The 16,428-nt window shown below is 35.6% G+C and overlaps 1 protein-coding gene across 1 annotated transcript in view; it reads left to right on the forward strand.

Annotated features, from left to right (window-relative positions):
- SLC35F5 (solute carrier family 35 member F5) overlaps window positions 1-16,078 on the forward strand; it is a 38,709-nt gene extending 22,631 nt beyond the window's left edge. Inside the window, exons 12-16 of the mRNA XM_043487919.1 lie at window positions 2,595-2,754; window positions 8,620-8,710; window positions 11,547-11,701; window positions 12,242-12,328; window positions 15,234-16,078. Of these exons, the coding sequence (XP_043343854.1) occupies window positions 2,595-2,754; window positions 8,620-8,710; window positions 11,547-11,701; window positions 12,242-12,317 (482 nt within the window). The 3' untranslated portion in view covers window positions 12,318-12,328; window positions 15,234-16,078. The remainder of the gene's footprint in view (window positions 1-2,594; window positions 2,755-8,619; window positions 8,711-11,546; window positions 11,702-12,241; window positions 12,329-15,233) is intronic.
- The last annotated feature ends 350 nt before the right edge of the window (window positions 16,079-16,428 follow it).

The following is a 16,428-nucleotide window of genomic DNA, read 5'->3' on the forward strand; positions in this document are numbered from 1 at the left end:
TAACAAAAATAAAAGCTTTGAAAACCCACCAGACTGGGTGATCACTCAAGTCCTTTCAAGTAGAGAATTCCTAAGTATACCTTAAATATGAAGATAATTTTAATGACATCTTATTTTGAAGTCATAGAAAAGTCCATCTGGAATGAATTGAAATGCTAATATTTTGCAGTTTTTTTTTTTTTTAAAGATTGGCAGCTTTGAAGAAAAATCACTTCTTTACTCTTACTGGAGAGTATATGTAGACATATGCCATGATATGGAAAGCGATATGACTTTGACCTGGGCTTTAGAATAGACAGAATTAGAGAAGAAGTAGTTAGAATTGGGATGTGGAAAGTTCTTTGGGCATCACGGTGTGAGCAGAGCAGAGCAGGGAATAGTGAATAGATCCAGTGTGCTGGAGCATTCAGTTGAGGAAAGAGGAGAAGCGTATGAGGCGTATGAGACTCTGCAGAACTGGTGAAGTGATTTGGACCTTTCATCTCTAGATCCAAAGGTTGTCACTTCATGTGGAATTTCACAGGCTTCAAGTTCAGGGAACAAGAAGAGATCTGCTTCTTGATAATGCCAAAGTGAAAGTGAAGTTGCTTAGTCGTGTCCGACTCTTTGCAATCCCGTGGACTGTAGCCTACAAGGCTCCTCCATCCATGGGATTCTCCAGGCAAGAATACTGGAGTGGGTTGCCATTTCCTCCTCCAGGGGATCTTCCTGACCCAGGGATCAAACTTGGGTCTCCTGCATTGCAGGCAGACGCTTTACCCCAAAGTTTGGTGTTTTAACTACAACGATTTTTTAGTTATACAAGCTTTTTGTGTGTGTGTTGTTTATTTTTATCATTAGGTATCTTAAGTCGGTTTTCCTAGAAGCAGGATATGAGACAGTAATTTGGTGTGGGAGATTCATGGAAGGGGTGCTCTGCAGGAAAGACTGACAAGGGAGAGAAAGAAGCAGACCAGAGAGGGGGCAAGAACCATGTGATCTCTGGTGCAGCCGAGGCTTAGCCAGCTTGTCATAGGTCCCTGGGCAGGGAGCATAGCAGAGCAGAGGCAGTCCTCAGAATTGTCCTAGCCTAGAGCCGTTAGGGTTTGGCTGCAGAGGGTGTGGAGTGGGGAGAGGGTGGGATCTTTTTGGGAAAGACAGACTTGGTCGCTTGCTCTCCAAGACAGTCTTTTTTTTTTTTTTTTAATTTTTTTTTTTTAATTTTTTTTTTTTGGTCATACACTGATATGAATCAGCCATAGATTTACACGTATTCCCCATCCCGATCCCCCCTCCCACCTCCCTCTCCACCCGATTCCTCTGGGTCTTCCCAGTGCACCAGGCCCGAGCACTTGTCTCATGCATCCCACCTGGGCTGGTGATCTGTTTCACCATAAATAGTATACATGCTGTTCTTTTGAAATATCCCACCCTCACATTCTCCCACAGAGTTCAAAAGTCTGTTCTGTATTTCTGTGTCCAAGACAGTCTTTCAGAGAAGGCAGGTACTGTAAGTCTTAGTGGCAGATAGAGTGGGCGTTCCAGCCCTATTACAATTTAACTAGGCATCCTAAATACAAGTTTATTATTTAGCAGCAAATATAAAACATATATCTACTGTAATTTAATTTTCTTTTAGGAAAGCTCTATAATTACCTCTGGATCCACAGTGAAATTGTGATGTTAAATTGTATAGAAAGTTCAATAAAAACTACTATAAAATTATAACATTTGTGTCTTTACATTTCCATGTGTGTAGTCATATATAAGCTCACATTTCTATATTTAAAATAATAGCATTTGTTGACTGTTTACTCATGCCATGTATTGTGTTATATTTTTGTCTAATCTTCCTAGTAACCTAATTAAATATTATTTTATACTTATAGATTGGAAAACCGAGGTTTGCAAGAGGTTAGCATGTTGCCTAAAGATTACAGTAGGAATGAATGGTAGAGTGGGACTGGATCCCAGGGCAGTCAAACTGCAGAGCATGCGCTTAACCACTAAATGGTATACCCTTCCTTTACACACAGTCCATGCTTAGTTCATACTTACATAGCTATTTGTGTGTGTATGTAATCTCACAGACCAGCTTATGAGCTCTAGGAACGCAGGAAACAAGGATTTTATCTTTTTTTGGAACCTTCCTCCATTATCCCTAGCATAGCATGGGTGCTTTAAACATAAATAGAGATTGAATCAGAGAGTAAACAGTGTATGTAGTTCCTCATGATAATTTACGCTGAACACATGTGCACACACGTATGCACGAGTTACTCCTTCTCAGCTCCAGGACACTATGTTATCATCATCTAAGGTTGACAGCCAACCTTTTTGAATCGCTATAAATGTTTTTTCTTCAGTAGTTGCTCTGTGCAGTAGGGATAGTTGAACCTTGAAGACTCCGTGATCCCCAGTCACTTGATAAAGTTTTTGCTTGTGTTCATCTCTCCTCAGGACTTAACTTAAAAACAAAAGTAACAGAACTTTCAGTTAAGGAAACCTAATGAAGCTCATTATGGGAAACCTAATGTTTTCTGATTGTAGAGCTGCAATTTTGAAAGATTGAAATAAATCACAGTTACTAACTTTTGTCTCTTGTATGTGTTTAGGTTTTGTAGGTCTCTTTAATCTGCTGCTCTTATGGCCAGGTTTCTTTTTACTCCATTATACTGGATTTGAGGACTTTGAGTTCCCCAATAAAGTAGTGTTAATGTGCATTGTCGTTAATGGCCTCATTGGAACAGTGCTCTCAGAGTTCCTGTGGTTGTGGTATGTACTGTTTATTACCCCGTGATTTATTAGTTACGAATTTATTGACTTTTGGCTAGTTTAAGCATTTCTATTTTTTCTGTCTTCTGATGGCCCTTCCTATGCACTTTCTCACCTTACACACTTACAACTTAACACAGTAACTCCGTTAGAGCGGGAACTTTTTTTTTTTTTTAAGTTTCTGTGTTCCCATTGCATATAGTGGCTTGCATATAGAAGTTCATAAATCTTTGTTGAATGATTAGATGAATATGAATGACCTATATTTATAGAACTGCTTTATAAAGTAGAGTGTTATGCAGATTAAAGGCATCATTTTCTAATGGACACTCACACTTAGGAGATGTGTATCCCAGGTATGCATATGTGAGTTCTAAGTGAGAATCTGGGAACTTTGCTTATTCAGGTGTCTTTGGAATGTCTGATTGTTCAGACTTTTGTTTATTCTCAGGACTTTTCATATGAGTGAGGCAGATATATAAACCCTAAGCTTTAGGGTTTGATTAATTTGAGATTTTAACATACTTTGATGTAATATCAACTATGTTGATATGTGATAATAATCTTAAAAGAGTTTGAAGACAATATCATATATAGTGTTTAAGAAAACCTTCAAATACAGAGCTTAACACTTAGTTCTATTTCCATCTAATAGAAACTTGGAAACACAAATCGTACTTAACCTCCTGAATGAATTTTATTACATACCATTTAAAACTACTGATTAGTTTTCCCTTGCAAAAGACTGCAACAAAAACAGCCTTTTCCATGAAGTCTTGCTTAATGCTCTGCCTGCACATCTCTCCCTTCCCAATTAGGGAAGTATCTCTTTCCTTGATGTCCTCCACTCGCACTCCCTTTTATGTAGTACTTAAAGGTTTAGTTTATGTTGTAGTAATTCATGTAATTGAGTTTTCTGGATAGCTCAAACAATAAAGAATCTCTCTGCAGTGCAGGAGACCCAAATTCAATTCCAGGGTCAGGAGGATCCCCTGGAGAAGCGAGTGGCTGCCCAGTCCAGTATTCTTTCCTGGAGAATTCCAGAGACAAAGGAGCCTGGCAGGATACAGTCCGTGGGATTGCCAAGACTGAGCATGAGGTTGTTAGGCCGAGTAACACACACACACACACACACACAATGTATGTAATTATCTCAAATTCCTTTGTTGATCTAAAACCCTTTGGTATCAAAATCTATTTCCTCATTTGTACAAATTATTTTAGGTGCTCATTTTTTTTTTTTAACCAGAAGGACTTGCTTTTTTAATGTGTTAATATGTATCATATGTCTTGTTCTTTTATCCTATCACTTCTTTTGTTACATCATTTCTCTTGTCTCTTTCCACTCTTGGTTCTGGGGATGATGAAACTACTTACTGGTGATGTTTTGAGTGTACTTGGTTGAGCCATAAGGAATTGTTGATCTTCAGCCATTTTTTATGGCTGTTTGAGAGGGTTCAACTCAGTGAACCCTATGCTTTAAATGATTATGCACTCACTGTATTTTAATAGAAGTTTATATTCTGTACTAAGTTTAGTTTAAATTAGAAAATTTCAAAGCAAAGAGTTCTTACATATTTGAAAGAAATAATTTTTAAAAATTTTGGATATTAGACTAGAGAAAGGTTTATTATGGTTCATATTACATTAAGATTTATAGTAAACATGGACAATGCCACTTCCAAATATTAAAATACTCATTCCTTATTGAGAGCTTTATTTTAATAAATATATAGAATAGAGTTCATTATGCCAGCAGATTTTAATGTAGGCTTTGAGAATGAATAAATACTAGTTGTGACATATGTATGGAGAAGGCAATGGCACCCCACTCCAGTACGCTTGCCTGGAAAACCCCATGGACAGAGGAGCCTGGTAGGCTGCAGTCCACAGGGTCGCTAAGACTCTTAAGAGTCGGACATAACTGAGCGAGTTCACTTTCATGCATTGGAGAAGGAAATGGCAACCCAGTCCAGTGTTCTTGCCTGGAGAATCCTAGGGATGAGGGAGCCTGGTGGGCTGCCGTCTATGGGATCGCACAGAGTCGGACACGACTGACTGAGCGACTTCACTTTCATGCATTGGAGAAAGAAATGGCAACCCACTCCAGTGTTCTTGCCTGGAGAATCCCAGGGATGAGGGAGCCTGGTGGGCTGCCGTCTATGGGGTCGCACAGAGTTGGACACGACTGAAGTGACTTAGCAGCAGCAGCAGCAGTTACATATGTAAGCTCTCATGTGAGCATTCTAGGTTTGCACACTTGGAAAATTTTACTCTTAATAAAATAACATGTTTTGAAGTATTCTTTTTTTTTTCCATTTATTTTTATTGGTTGGAGGCTAATTACTTTACAGTATTGTAGTGGTTTTTGTCATACATTGACATGAATCAGCCATGGATTTACGTGTATTCCCCATCCCGATCCCCCCTCCCACCTCCCTCCCCACCCCATCCCTCTGGGTCTTCCCAGTGCACCAGCCCCGAACACTTGTCTCATGCATCCAACCTGGGCTGGTGATCTGTTTCACCCTTGATAATATACATGTTTCGATGCTGTTCTCTCGAAACATCCCACCCTCGCCTTCTCCCACATAGTCCAAAAGTCTGTTCTGTACATCTGTGTCTCTTTTTCTGTTTTGCATATAGGGTTATCATTACCATCTTTCTAAATTCTATACATATGCGTTAGTGTACTGTATTGGTCTTTATCTTTCTGGCTTACTTCACTCTGTATAATGGGCTCCAGTTTCATCCATCTCATTAGAACTGATTCAAATGAATTCTTTTTAATGGCTGAGTAATATTCCATGGTGTATATGTACCACAGCTTCCTTATCCATTCGTCTGCTGATGGGCATCTATGAGTATTCTTTTTTATATTTAACTTTTTTAAATTTTAAGAGAGTAATAAATTTTTTAAAATGTACAAAATGGATTATAATGAAAAGATAATCTTTCCCTTCTACCCCAAATTTTCATTTCTTTTTCTCAAAGGCAACCACTGTTAATTTCTTAGCCTTCTACAATACAGAATTATCTGTACATACAGTAGTGTGTATCAATCTCTTGATCCTCCCCCCTCCAATTTGTTTTATTTTTAACATGCAAACTGTGGGTATCATGCTATACTTTTCTTTGTTCCCACAAGTTGTTGTCTTGTAAATCCTTACGTATCAGCCACTAGATTCATTTTTTAAAGCCTGTGTAGTATTCTAATCTGTTATGCTCCAATCCATTATGTAACATAATGCATAGAACATAATGTGTTTTACCAGTTCCTTCTTGAGAGACGTTTTTGTTTGTAGTCTTTTGCTTTGAAAGTAATATGGTATTAAGCATCCTTATATATGTTTTTGCATATACATGTAATTATTCTATAGGATAAATACTGAAAAAACTGAATCAAAACATGGACTTCTGATTCTGATAGAGAGTTACAAAATATTCTCCACAGAAGGAACACAGTTTATGTTCCCAAGTGTGTATATGAATCTTTGTTGTTGAAAAAACTGGACACTCAAAGTCATATATTATGATCAAAGCTACTTGGGCTGGATTTTTCAGGACTTCAAAAAAGTTTTATTTTTCAGATATACTTCTAAACTCAAGCACTTAAGAGTACTTTTAGTAACAACTCAGTAGCAGTAAATTAATCTGTAATGGAACAAATTTCATGTCCCTTAAATTCTAGGTGTTATTGTAACTCACAGCAATTATAAGAAGCATATCTATATGTTTTATGTCATTTTATATCTTAAAAATGATTAAATTACAAGTCATAATCTACGTGTATGATGATTTCTTTCTTTTTAGGAAGGCAGGATTATCATATGTTAACTATAAATAGACAACTAACTTTAGCATATATAATCATGTACTGAGTAGCATACTAAAGATTTAAAAGTGCAGTTAATTTTTTTGGAAATTAGAGATGTGTACTTGTCACTCATTGTTTATTTAAAAAATTTTTTTCAAGTGCACCATTAACTCCATATACTGTACTGCTAGTGTAGATGAGAGGTTATCCACCTAGTCCTTGATCTCAGCATTTCCTGAAGTGTACTGAATGGATAATAGATCAAATGAATTCAGCCATCAGCTAAATTGGGAAACCTGCTATAAGTCAAATGGGTTTTTTAATACTTCATCTCAGACTCGGTCTGGTATTGCTTTGCACTATGAATCTCTAAGAACAAATGTATTTAAAAAACTCAGGACTTCCCTGGTGGTCCAACAGTTAAGAATCTACCTTCCAGTGCAGGCAGTGCGGGTTTAGGATCCCTGGTCAGGGAACTAAGATCCCATATGTTGTGGGGCAACTAACCTCACATGCCACTTCTAAAGAGCAGCCCACATGCCGCAACGAAGAGCCTTCGAGCCACAAAGATCCCACATGCCGCAGCTAAGACCTGACACAACCAAATAAATAAATAATTAAAAAAAAAAAAACCCTCAGGGAATTCCCTGGGGATACAGTGGTTAGAACTCAGTGCTTTCACTGCCAGTCCAGGCCTTGGTTCTGGTCAGGGAACTAAGGTGCTGTAAGTTGTGTGGCCAAAAAAAAGAAAAGACCAATAATAATTTTTTAAACCCAGTATTTGATCCCCCAATACTCTTTTCACAGAGAAACTTATGAATTGTGGGCTATCCCTTGAATTCTGTTTACACATCAATAAGAACTAATTGTCCAGCCTCTGTTGAACACTTAAAGTGACACACTTTATCAAGAGTTAGCCTCTTTTATTTCAGGACAATATTTTTAACCCTAACAGCTAGAATTTACTTACCTATAATTTCCATAGTTCTGCAGTCCTAACTATATATATTACAGCTTTATAATTAATTTTTATACACTCAATATCTATTCAATACAATGCTTTTCTTCATTTTTTATTCAGTTATATAAAATTATATTTTATATTTATATATATTTATATATTATATATAAAATTATGTATATAAAATATATTCAGTTATATAAAATTTATATTCAGTTATATAAAATTATATGCAGTTGATATGTCAGAATTTGATACTAACATTGATAACTCAATGTGAAAATAAAATGAGCTTACGTTTTGGTTATATCAATTACTAGAAAAGTAAAAAACAGCAAGGAAATATCCTTAAAAAATACTCAGTTCTTTTTTTCTGATACTAAGCCAAACCAAAAGAGCAACAAACATCTAAAGACTACTTAATTTTTAATGAGGGCAAGATATTTTTGCTTTAATGACAGACTCACCTGTTGGTTATCACTTTCTTACTGTGTTATAAGTTATTGTCCTGAACTTTTATTATAGCTGTTTCTTTTGTTATCTAAGTGTCATTATCATGAAACTAAGAATTTTTCTGACAGTTTTATAAAAAATGTTAACAAAATATAAGTTATACATCCAAAGTTGAATATCATCTGTAAGCAGATTTAGAAAATAGTATAAAATCTTTTGAAATTTATATATTGGATTTTTAATATTTGAAGATGAATTTTAAGAATTATCCTAGTAACTTTATTTTATTATTATGTTAGTCCATCCTAAGCTTTTATCCTGATCTCTCTTGCCTATATGGTAGGATAATTTTTATTTTTTAAGACTTTTTGGATGTGAACCATTTTTAAAATCTTTATTGGATTTGTTACAATATTGCTTCTGTTTTATGTTTTGGAGTTTTGGCCACAAGGCATATGGGATTTTAGCTCCCCAACCAGAAATCAAATCTGCACCGCTTGCATTGGAAGGTGAAGTCTTACCTGGACCATCAGGGAAGTCCCCCTAGGATAGATAATTTTTGATCATTGTTTTTCATTGGTTCTTTTGTGGTTTTGGTATGGAAATGTATATTTTCTTTCTTTTATTTTTTTAGGGGCTGCTTTCTTACCTCATCATTGATAGGCACACTTGCACTAAGCCTTACAATACCTCTATCCATAATAGCTGACATGTGTATGCAAAAGGTAAGGTAAACTATTTATTAGATATTTTAAGTATATTATTAAATCAGAGCTAATAATGAAAGTTAAGGGATGTGACTAAATTATAAAGATGACCATGAATAATACTTGGTGCCTTCTCTTCCAAACTGTTTTACTACACAGAGATATAAAAAGTACCAAAGAAATGGTCATCTTTGTAATTTAGTCGCATTTAGTTTTTTATTTAAAAAACAATTCTTTGTTATTTAATTTTGTTTTCTGATTCAGTAGATTTTTTATTTGCTGTGGTTAAGAATGGAAATCTCTGTAATTGAGAATTAATTATTCTACATATGCCATGATTTTCAAAGTGTGAATAGTATAAAATATATATAACACTAAAATCATACATCATATAATATCCAGGCCTTTCCACATCTTCAGGTCATAATCTTGAATATCAACTAAAATTAGTCAAACTAGGGAAATGATGCTTATCAAAGGATTTTGGTAGCTGCTGTGTAAATGTACTTTACCATACTGATATTTTGAAAAATCTGTTTTTTTGCAGATTTGAAAAATAAAAATTGAAGATTAATTTTATTTTTGAATTTTTTAAGAAGACCTGTAATAGCAAATTTAATTTTAGTAAATGCTACTGTAATTTGTTCAAATACTTTAAGATGGAGGCAAAACAGAAGGGAAAATATATGTATATATAATTGATTAGAAAAACACACCGACAGTCACTTCTTGATTGCGCATCAGGCATTTAGTTAAATGAGTAGGCTGGGCCTTTGGTGGGAATTGAGGGCAGAAGATGCATTCTGGAAAAAGTAGCAGGGTGTGTCCCAGAGCTGCAATAGAAACATGGTGGGAGTAACTTACTTTCTTAGGTTTTTTTTATTCTAATAGTCAAGTGTATTTATATATATCAATAGTTTCTGAAATTTTTGCATTTATTAACTTTATTTATTGTGCTTAAGATACTTATTTTTTTAACTTATTGATATTTGGTATAATAGGAAGCATCCCTGATTGCATTCAGACTTACATTCATATATATTCAGAAATTAGACTTTTTTTTGTTTACTTGGGCAGTTTTCATTTGATAAATGTCTTCATTTTTAAAAAAAAATTGTCCTTATAGCTTGCTGGAAATCAAATTAGAAGTTTTTTATTATTTGGCAACATAAAAATAACTGCGTTGTTAAAAGTGAACTTTGCCTGTAAAAGTCATCTAGAGTTTTATCTATCTTTATGACGTTTGGTTTTTTTCAGTAGGATTTTTTTAGTTGAATAGTCATGATATCATTCTGTCATCTATATTTGCGTTTTTAACTCTCATTAGTCATAAGTTTTTTTATGCTGTACTTTTTCTGTTCTTGGGTCATTTAAATTAATCATGGTTTTTCTAGATTATTAAATATCCTGCAAATATTCCAAGAATATGTTATACCAATAGTTTGATAACACTGTGAAGGGTTTTTAGTACTGACTGCTGGGTGTTCTTAGGCTGACTCAGCCTGTGTGTATGTACCATATGAGAAGAATGTGCATGCTGAAATTTGTCAGTGGTTTTCCTTGGGTTTTCCTGGTGGCTCAGAGGTTAAAGCATCTGCCTGCAATGCGGGAGACCCAGGTTCGATTCCTGGAGAAGGATCCCCTGGAGAAGGAAACGGCAACCCACTCCAGCATTCTTGCCTGCAGAATCCCATGGACAGAGGAGCCTGGTGGGCTACAGTCCACAGGGTCACAAAGAGTCAGACACGACTGAGCGACCTAACTAACTTTCCTTGTGTTATGCATTATGAGTCCTTCGTAAATAAATAATTATTTTCACAAAACTCCTTTACTCTGACTAAAGCTAATATGAAATGAAATAGTACATGTTTCCCACAAGAGAGAGTCTTGCCTTTGATTGTAAAGCTCATTTCTTTAATACTTAGAAAGGGTAAGCAGATTTCTTCCCTATTTTAAAGATAGGAGTTACTGTTTTCATCATTATTTTGAAAGCAAACTACCAGTGTGTTGCAGCTGAGTCTCAATAATTAATCAGTGTAGGCTTTTTTTGGCAATTGTTTTTGATCCTAAGTTGAATCTAGGTGGTAAAGGAAATAATTTTGTTTTTATAACTTTATGGGATCTCATTATTTTTAATCTTCTTGATGACCCACGTAAAATGATGGTTTGGAGGGTCAGGATTAGCAATCTGAGAGCTCCTCACCACTGAGGCTTTGCCTGTCTCCTTTGGCTCACATTTCCTAGTAAAAATATTTCTCCTGGTAGTCTTTATTTTTCTTAGTTGTGATTTCCTTTGGAATCTTTTTCTTTTCAAGCTTTTCATCTGTAAATTGTTTGCCAAAGTTTCACTTAAGAGTTTCATCTGTTTTCAGTACTGTCGTAAGAAAAGACCCATACCATAATACAGCATCACAGCTATAGCATAACTTAGTTTTTTATAGATGGGAATTAAAAAAAAAAATGACTTCAGAAACTAGAGGGGAAGAATCAACTTGAAAATAGTCAGTAAAGAACAAATGGGCAGTGTGATGTGTAAGACAGATGCTTAAAAATTTGTAATTCTGTTTCTGATGTACTCTGCCTAATAACTGAAAAGCATGCTTTCCTCTCTTTCCTTTAGGATATTTTCTAAGTAACAGGTATTTTTGTTGGTAATTGAAACAAGTGATTAGTATAAGTAAATCCTTATATTTAATAATAACATTCTTAATATATTGTCAGTGTTTAGTATTATTTTCTTGGTGTTTTATTTGTCCAAGTTATCACAAATAGAAAAGTTGTGTTTAAGGAAAAATTGTCTTAATGATAATTGTGGGTTTTTTTTTTTTTCTTTTTTCCTATCTCTTATTTTTAGGTGCAGTTTTCTTGGTTATTTTTTGCAGGCGCTATCCCTGTATTTTTTTCATTTTTTATTGCAACTCTCCTGTGCCATTACAATAATTGGGATCCTGTGATGGTGGGAATTAGAAGAATTTTTGCCTTTATATGCAGAAAACATCGAATTCAGAAGTAGGTTAAGTTCCAATATAAATTTTTCAAAATGTTTGCTAAGTAAGTTGGGAATCATACCATGCTGACCTAGCTTTTAGAGATTCTGTGAAGAATTTTTAAAAGATTATAATATTATATATACAATGCCAGTTAAAAGAATTTGTTTAGATCTATGGGTGATAGGATAATTTTTTCAAAACTGCTGTTTTTAAAAAAAATGTTTTAATTCACAGGTGAAATCAAAGTGCTTACAGTTTTGCTGTAACAAATTTAAATGTAGAAAACATTGATGTGAACAAAATTCATAATAAAATATGGTAGCATTGCCTCATTTTCTTTTTCATTTTTTTTTAAGAGAGAAAGCGTTTTATATTCTCTAAAACATTGTATTACAGAATGTAAAGAACTTACATTCTGTAAAGAACTTGGGACAGTCTTGCTGTAGTCTTAGGTCTGACCTCAGGCATTAGCCAGTGGAATAGATAATTTGTAAAAGTTCGTTTCAGGTGTAAAGCTTTCCTAACTATTGTCTTTTTTTCTTTTTTCTTTTTTTTTAAGGGTTCCAGAAGACAGTGAACAGTGTGAGAGTCTCATTCCTATGCATGGTGTTTCTCAGGAGGATGGGGCTAGTTAGCTATAGTCCAGGTTTGTATGTTAGTGGACATTAGTACTGAATAAGGTTCTTATTCTTTTAAAAATTGTATTTATTTTTATTTTTGGCTGTGCTGGGTCTTCGTTGCTGTGCAGGCTTTTCTTTAGCTGTGAACAGGGGCTACTTGGTTGCAGTGCACAGGCTTCTCATCACAGTGGCTTCTCTTGTTGCAGAATAGGCTCTAGAACACACAGGCTTCAGTAGTTGCAGCATCTGAGCTCATTAGTTGCAGCGCCTGAGCTCTTGAGCACAGTCTCAATAGTTGTGGCACACAGGCTTAGTTGCTCCACAGCTTGTGGGATCTTCCCAGATCAGCAATCGAACTCACATCCCCTGCATTGACAGGCAGATTCTTTACCACCAAACCACTAGGGAAGCCCAGGTCCTTATTCTTGTATTGCTCAAATACAGAATCTATTTCCTATAATTAATTTCTTTGAGAGTTGATACAGATTAGAGGCTGAGAAAGTCCAACTCTAGAGTCAAACTGCCTGGGATCCAATTCCAGCCTTTGTGTGTACTAGCTGTGTGACCTTATGCAAGGTTCGTAACCTCATTGTGCCTCAGTTTTCTTCTCTGTGAAGTGGGGTTGCGGAAGAACCTCCCTCACAAAGTTGTTAGAAGTATTAAATACTTGGTAAGTTTAAAACACATGAAATATGGTACCTGACCCAAATAAGTGATTCCCAAGCATATCCAGTCCTTTCTCTATGCATGTGTGTGTTTACCATAACTGGCGTGATACATCCAACATATCCTGATTCTCTGACTATGCTTTTTCACTTAACAATGTTTCGAGAACATTTTTTTTTTTTTAATTTTAAGAAATAGTATCTTTTATATTTCTTACATGACAGAAAGAGTTTTGTTGTGTTTTGGCTGCTGTGTCTTCACTGCTATGTGTGGGCTTTCTCTAGTTGCCGCAAGTGGGGGCTACTCTCTAGTTGCGATGCATGGGCTTCTTGTGGTGGTGGCTTCTTTTGTTATGGAGCACAGACTCTCGGGCCTGCAGCTTTAGTAGTTGTGATACATGGGCTTAGTTGTTCTATGGTGTGTGGGATCTTCCGAGACCAGGGATCAAACCTGTGTCCTCTGCATTGGCAGGCGGATTCCTAACCACTGGACCACCAGGGAACCCCTGATTGGTCACTTTTTATTCTAGATTTTACTCTTAGGATGGCTATACATGCAATAGTGTGAAGAGTTAAGAGTTCTACAAGACTTCTTGTCTCCTGCCCTGCCTATACTGCTCTCATTTTTTTTCCCACCCTGAGGAGTCCCTTTAAACTCGTCATTGATTCTTTCTTTGTTTTCCTCTCCATCTAAGTACCATGCTTATACTTCTGTTTCTTGCTTTCTCAGTTTCAGGCATCTTCAGTTGATTTCCCCACTATGGCAGTATAAGATAGGTTACTTTCAGCTTCCCCTCCTCTGCTCCCACTCCACTTGCCTGCCTTCCTTCCTCCTCATCATCCAGGATAGTTACCGTGTGGCTTGGACAGATGTGTTATCAGTGTTTACCAAGTTATGACCATATCAATGTTATTTTTCCTGAATCGTGTAGGATTGTGCCTGGCATTTAACCAGTCCGAGACCCTTTCTTCCTACCCCTTTCAGAGAATTAACCTCAGATCTTCTCCTGGGATAGAGAAGAGGCACTTGACTAGCTGTGAAAAGTGAAGGGAGGGCATCTGAGTATCTAGTTGCCTTTTTCTATAAACTTTGTACCAATTTTAGTACATTTTTAGTTGTACATTTTTTTTGTTTTTTAGTTGTACATTTTTAGTTGAGGCTGAGCTGGCTGAGCAGGGACCTCAGATTGGAGAAGGCAATGGCAACCCACTCCATTATTCTTGCCTGGAGAATCCGGTGGACAGAGGAGCCTGGTGGGCTGCTGTCCATGGGGTCGCACAGAGTCAGACATGACTGCAGCGACTTAGCATGCATTTTTAGTTGTTTCTTTACCTCTCCCTACAGAGATACCTGGTTGTATTTCTTCATTGCTAACTAAGAATTAGCTGCTATATTCTTGTCTCTGTTCTTTGTCCATGTGATTTAAACCTTTAAAAGAAAATCCCTTTATTGTCGTTTTCCTGAGGTTTTGGAGATAGTAGAACTAAATATGTATTTTGCCATATTTAAATTTTTTTAAATGCAAATAAGTATTTAAAGCTTTTTTAGAAAATATGTTATTTATTTACTTATTTCACTGTGTTGGGTCTTAGTTGCTACACCTGGGGTCTTTCACGGAGGCAGGTGTGCTTCTCCCTAGATACGGCGCATGGGCTCTCGAGTGCACAGGCTCTCTAGTTGCAGGGCACAGCCTTAGTTGCCCCACAGCATGTGGGATCCAGTTCCTTGACCAGGAATTGAACCTGCATCCCCTGCATTGGAAGGTGGATTCTTAACCACTGAACCATCAGGGAAGTCCCTCTTTCAATCTTTTGAATGCTTTAATTTATGCATTTTCCCTCCCTGGTATGCTGTGTATCATTTTCATACTCACGTTCATACCCACTCTCACCCAGAAATTTTTGGAAGTGAGAGCAGGATAAAGAGAAGATAGTGAAGACTAAAGAAGATAGACTACGATAGAGTAGAATAAGAGGCTGGGTTAGAGGAGTCTTTGTCTTCACAGGGATAATGGTAGGATGTATTATGAGTAAAACTGTTATTTTGTGATCTTAAAATAGCATTAGATGTCAGTGAACATGTAGAACTCACTTACCATCAGTCCTTAGTACTCACCTCAAGTTCTAGTATCCAGTTATTAAGTATATAGACTGTATTTGATATATATTTCAATGTTAAGCTAATTTGCTTTTTAAAATATAAATTAGAAAATTAAAGCTGACAGTTGTAATCTAATGATGATTATGTGTTTATTTTTATTTTTAGCTTGGTGATGGAATAGTATACAGCGAAGAGACAATCTCTGGCAAGTTTTTGTAGAAAAATGTTTCAGTGCCTAGTCTGAAAAATAACAGTTTCAGTTCTTTGGAACTCTAAAACATATTTTCCTCATATCTTTTGTCTTCATTTTCATAATGAAGTACTTTGCTGTGTAGCTGTGTACATACCACTACAGTTATAGGAAGTTTCAGTCTACAGTCCATCTAAAGGACCAACCTGCCTTATACATCTCAAGGAATTCAACTGATAAAATAATTTGAACTAATCAAAGGATAAAATTTTAATGTTCTGGAGACTTTATTTTCACATATTATTTGTTAAATGCTGGACTATATTAGGAAAATGTTTTCAGAAATCATTTTAAGTATATAGATCAGTGTTTCTTACAGGTAAAATGCTCAAATAAGCTGCCTATAATAGGTACGAATTATATTTTTTAGTTTTGTAGAATATTACAAATTAATAAAACAAAAAATGTTTAATTTATGCAACAGATATGTTCACACAAATTTGGTAGGACTTTAAAAAGAATCAACGTTTGACAGAAGATCTGTTTCATTTACACTGCATATACTGTATTATCCTTTCATAGCATTAGGTGCCTTGTACTTTAAATCTGTGACAAACCATGATGAATTTTTAAAGGGGAAGTATTACTGTAAAATGAAGAATTATGTATTTCTAAAGGCTGTAATGCTGTACGTTTAATTGATAAAGCTCTGCTTATTTAGAGTTTTGAAGAAATAGCCTCTCTTCAATTAAACATTTTCATAATGGAATGATGTAAATTGAAGTGATAAAGTATTATTAAAATAAAATGTTTATATATATGTGTGTGTGTATTACAGATCTACCAATTGGTTTCTGGTTTTTTCATATATAAATATGCAAAATTGTACTAGAACTAGATGCCTCTTTTTAAAATAATTTTAGTTTTCCTAAATAAAGTTTATGGTTAAAAACCAAAGAAGGAAGGCAAGAAGAAATTCTACTTTAAAAATTACAGTTGAACTTTTCCTCTGCCAAGATTAAATTAATTATAAAATACTCCTGATTTAACTCTTAGACCTACGTCCTTATTGTGCAGCTGCTCCTGGACTTGACTCACTGTAAACCTCGGAGGATGAATGTATGTCCCAGATCCATTCAGTCTTTTGATTAATCAGAGCCCATTTCCTTC

This window comes from Cervus canadensis, chromosome 15, assembly GCF_019320065.1.
Source record: "Cervus canadensis isolate Bull #8, Minnesota chromosome 15, ASM1932006v1, whole genome shotgun sequence".
NCBI classification, from domain to species: domain Eukaryota; kingdom Metazoa; phylum Chordata; class Mammalia; order Artiodactyla; family Cervidae; genus Cervus; species Cervus canadensis.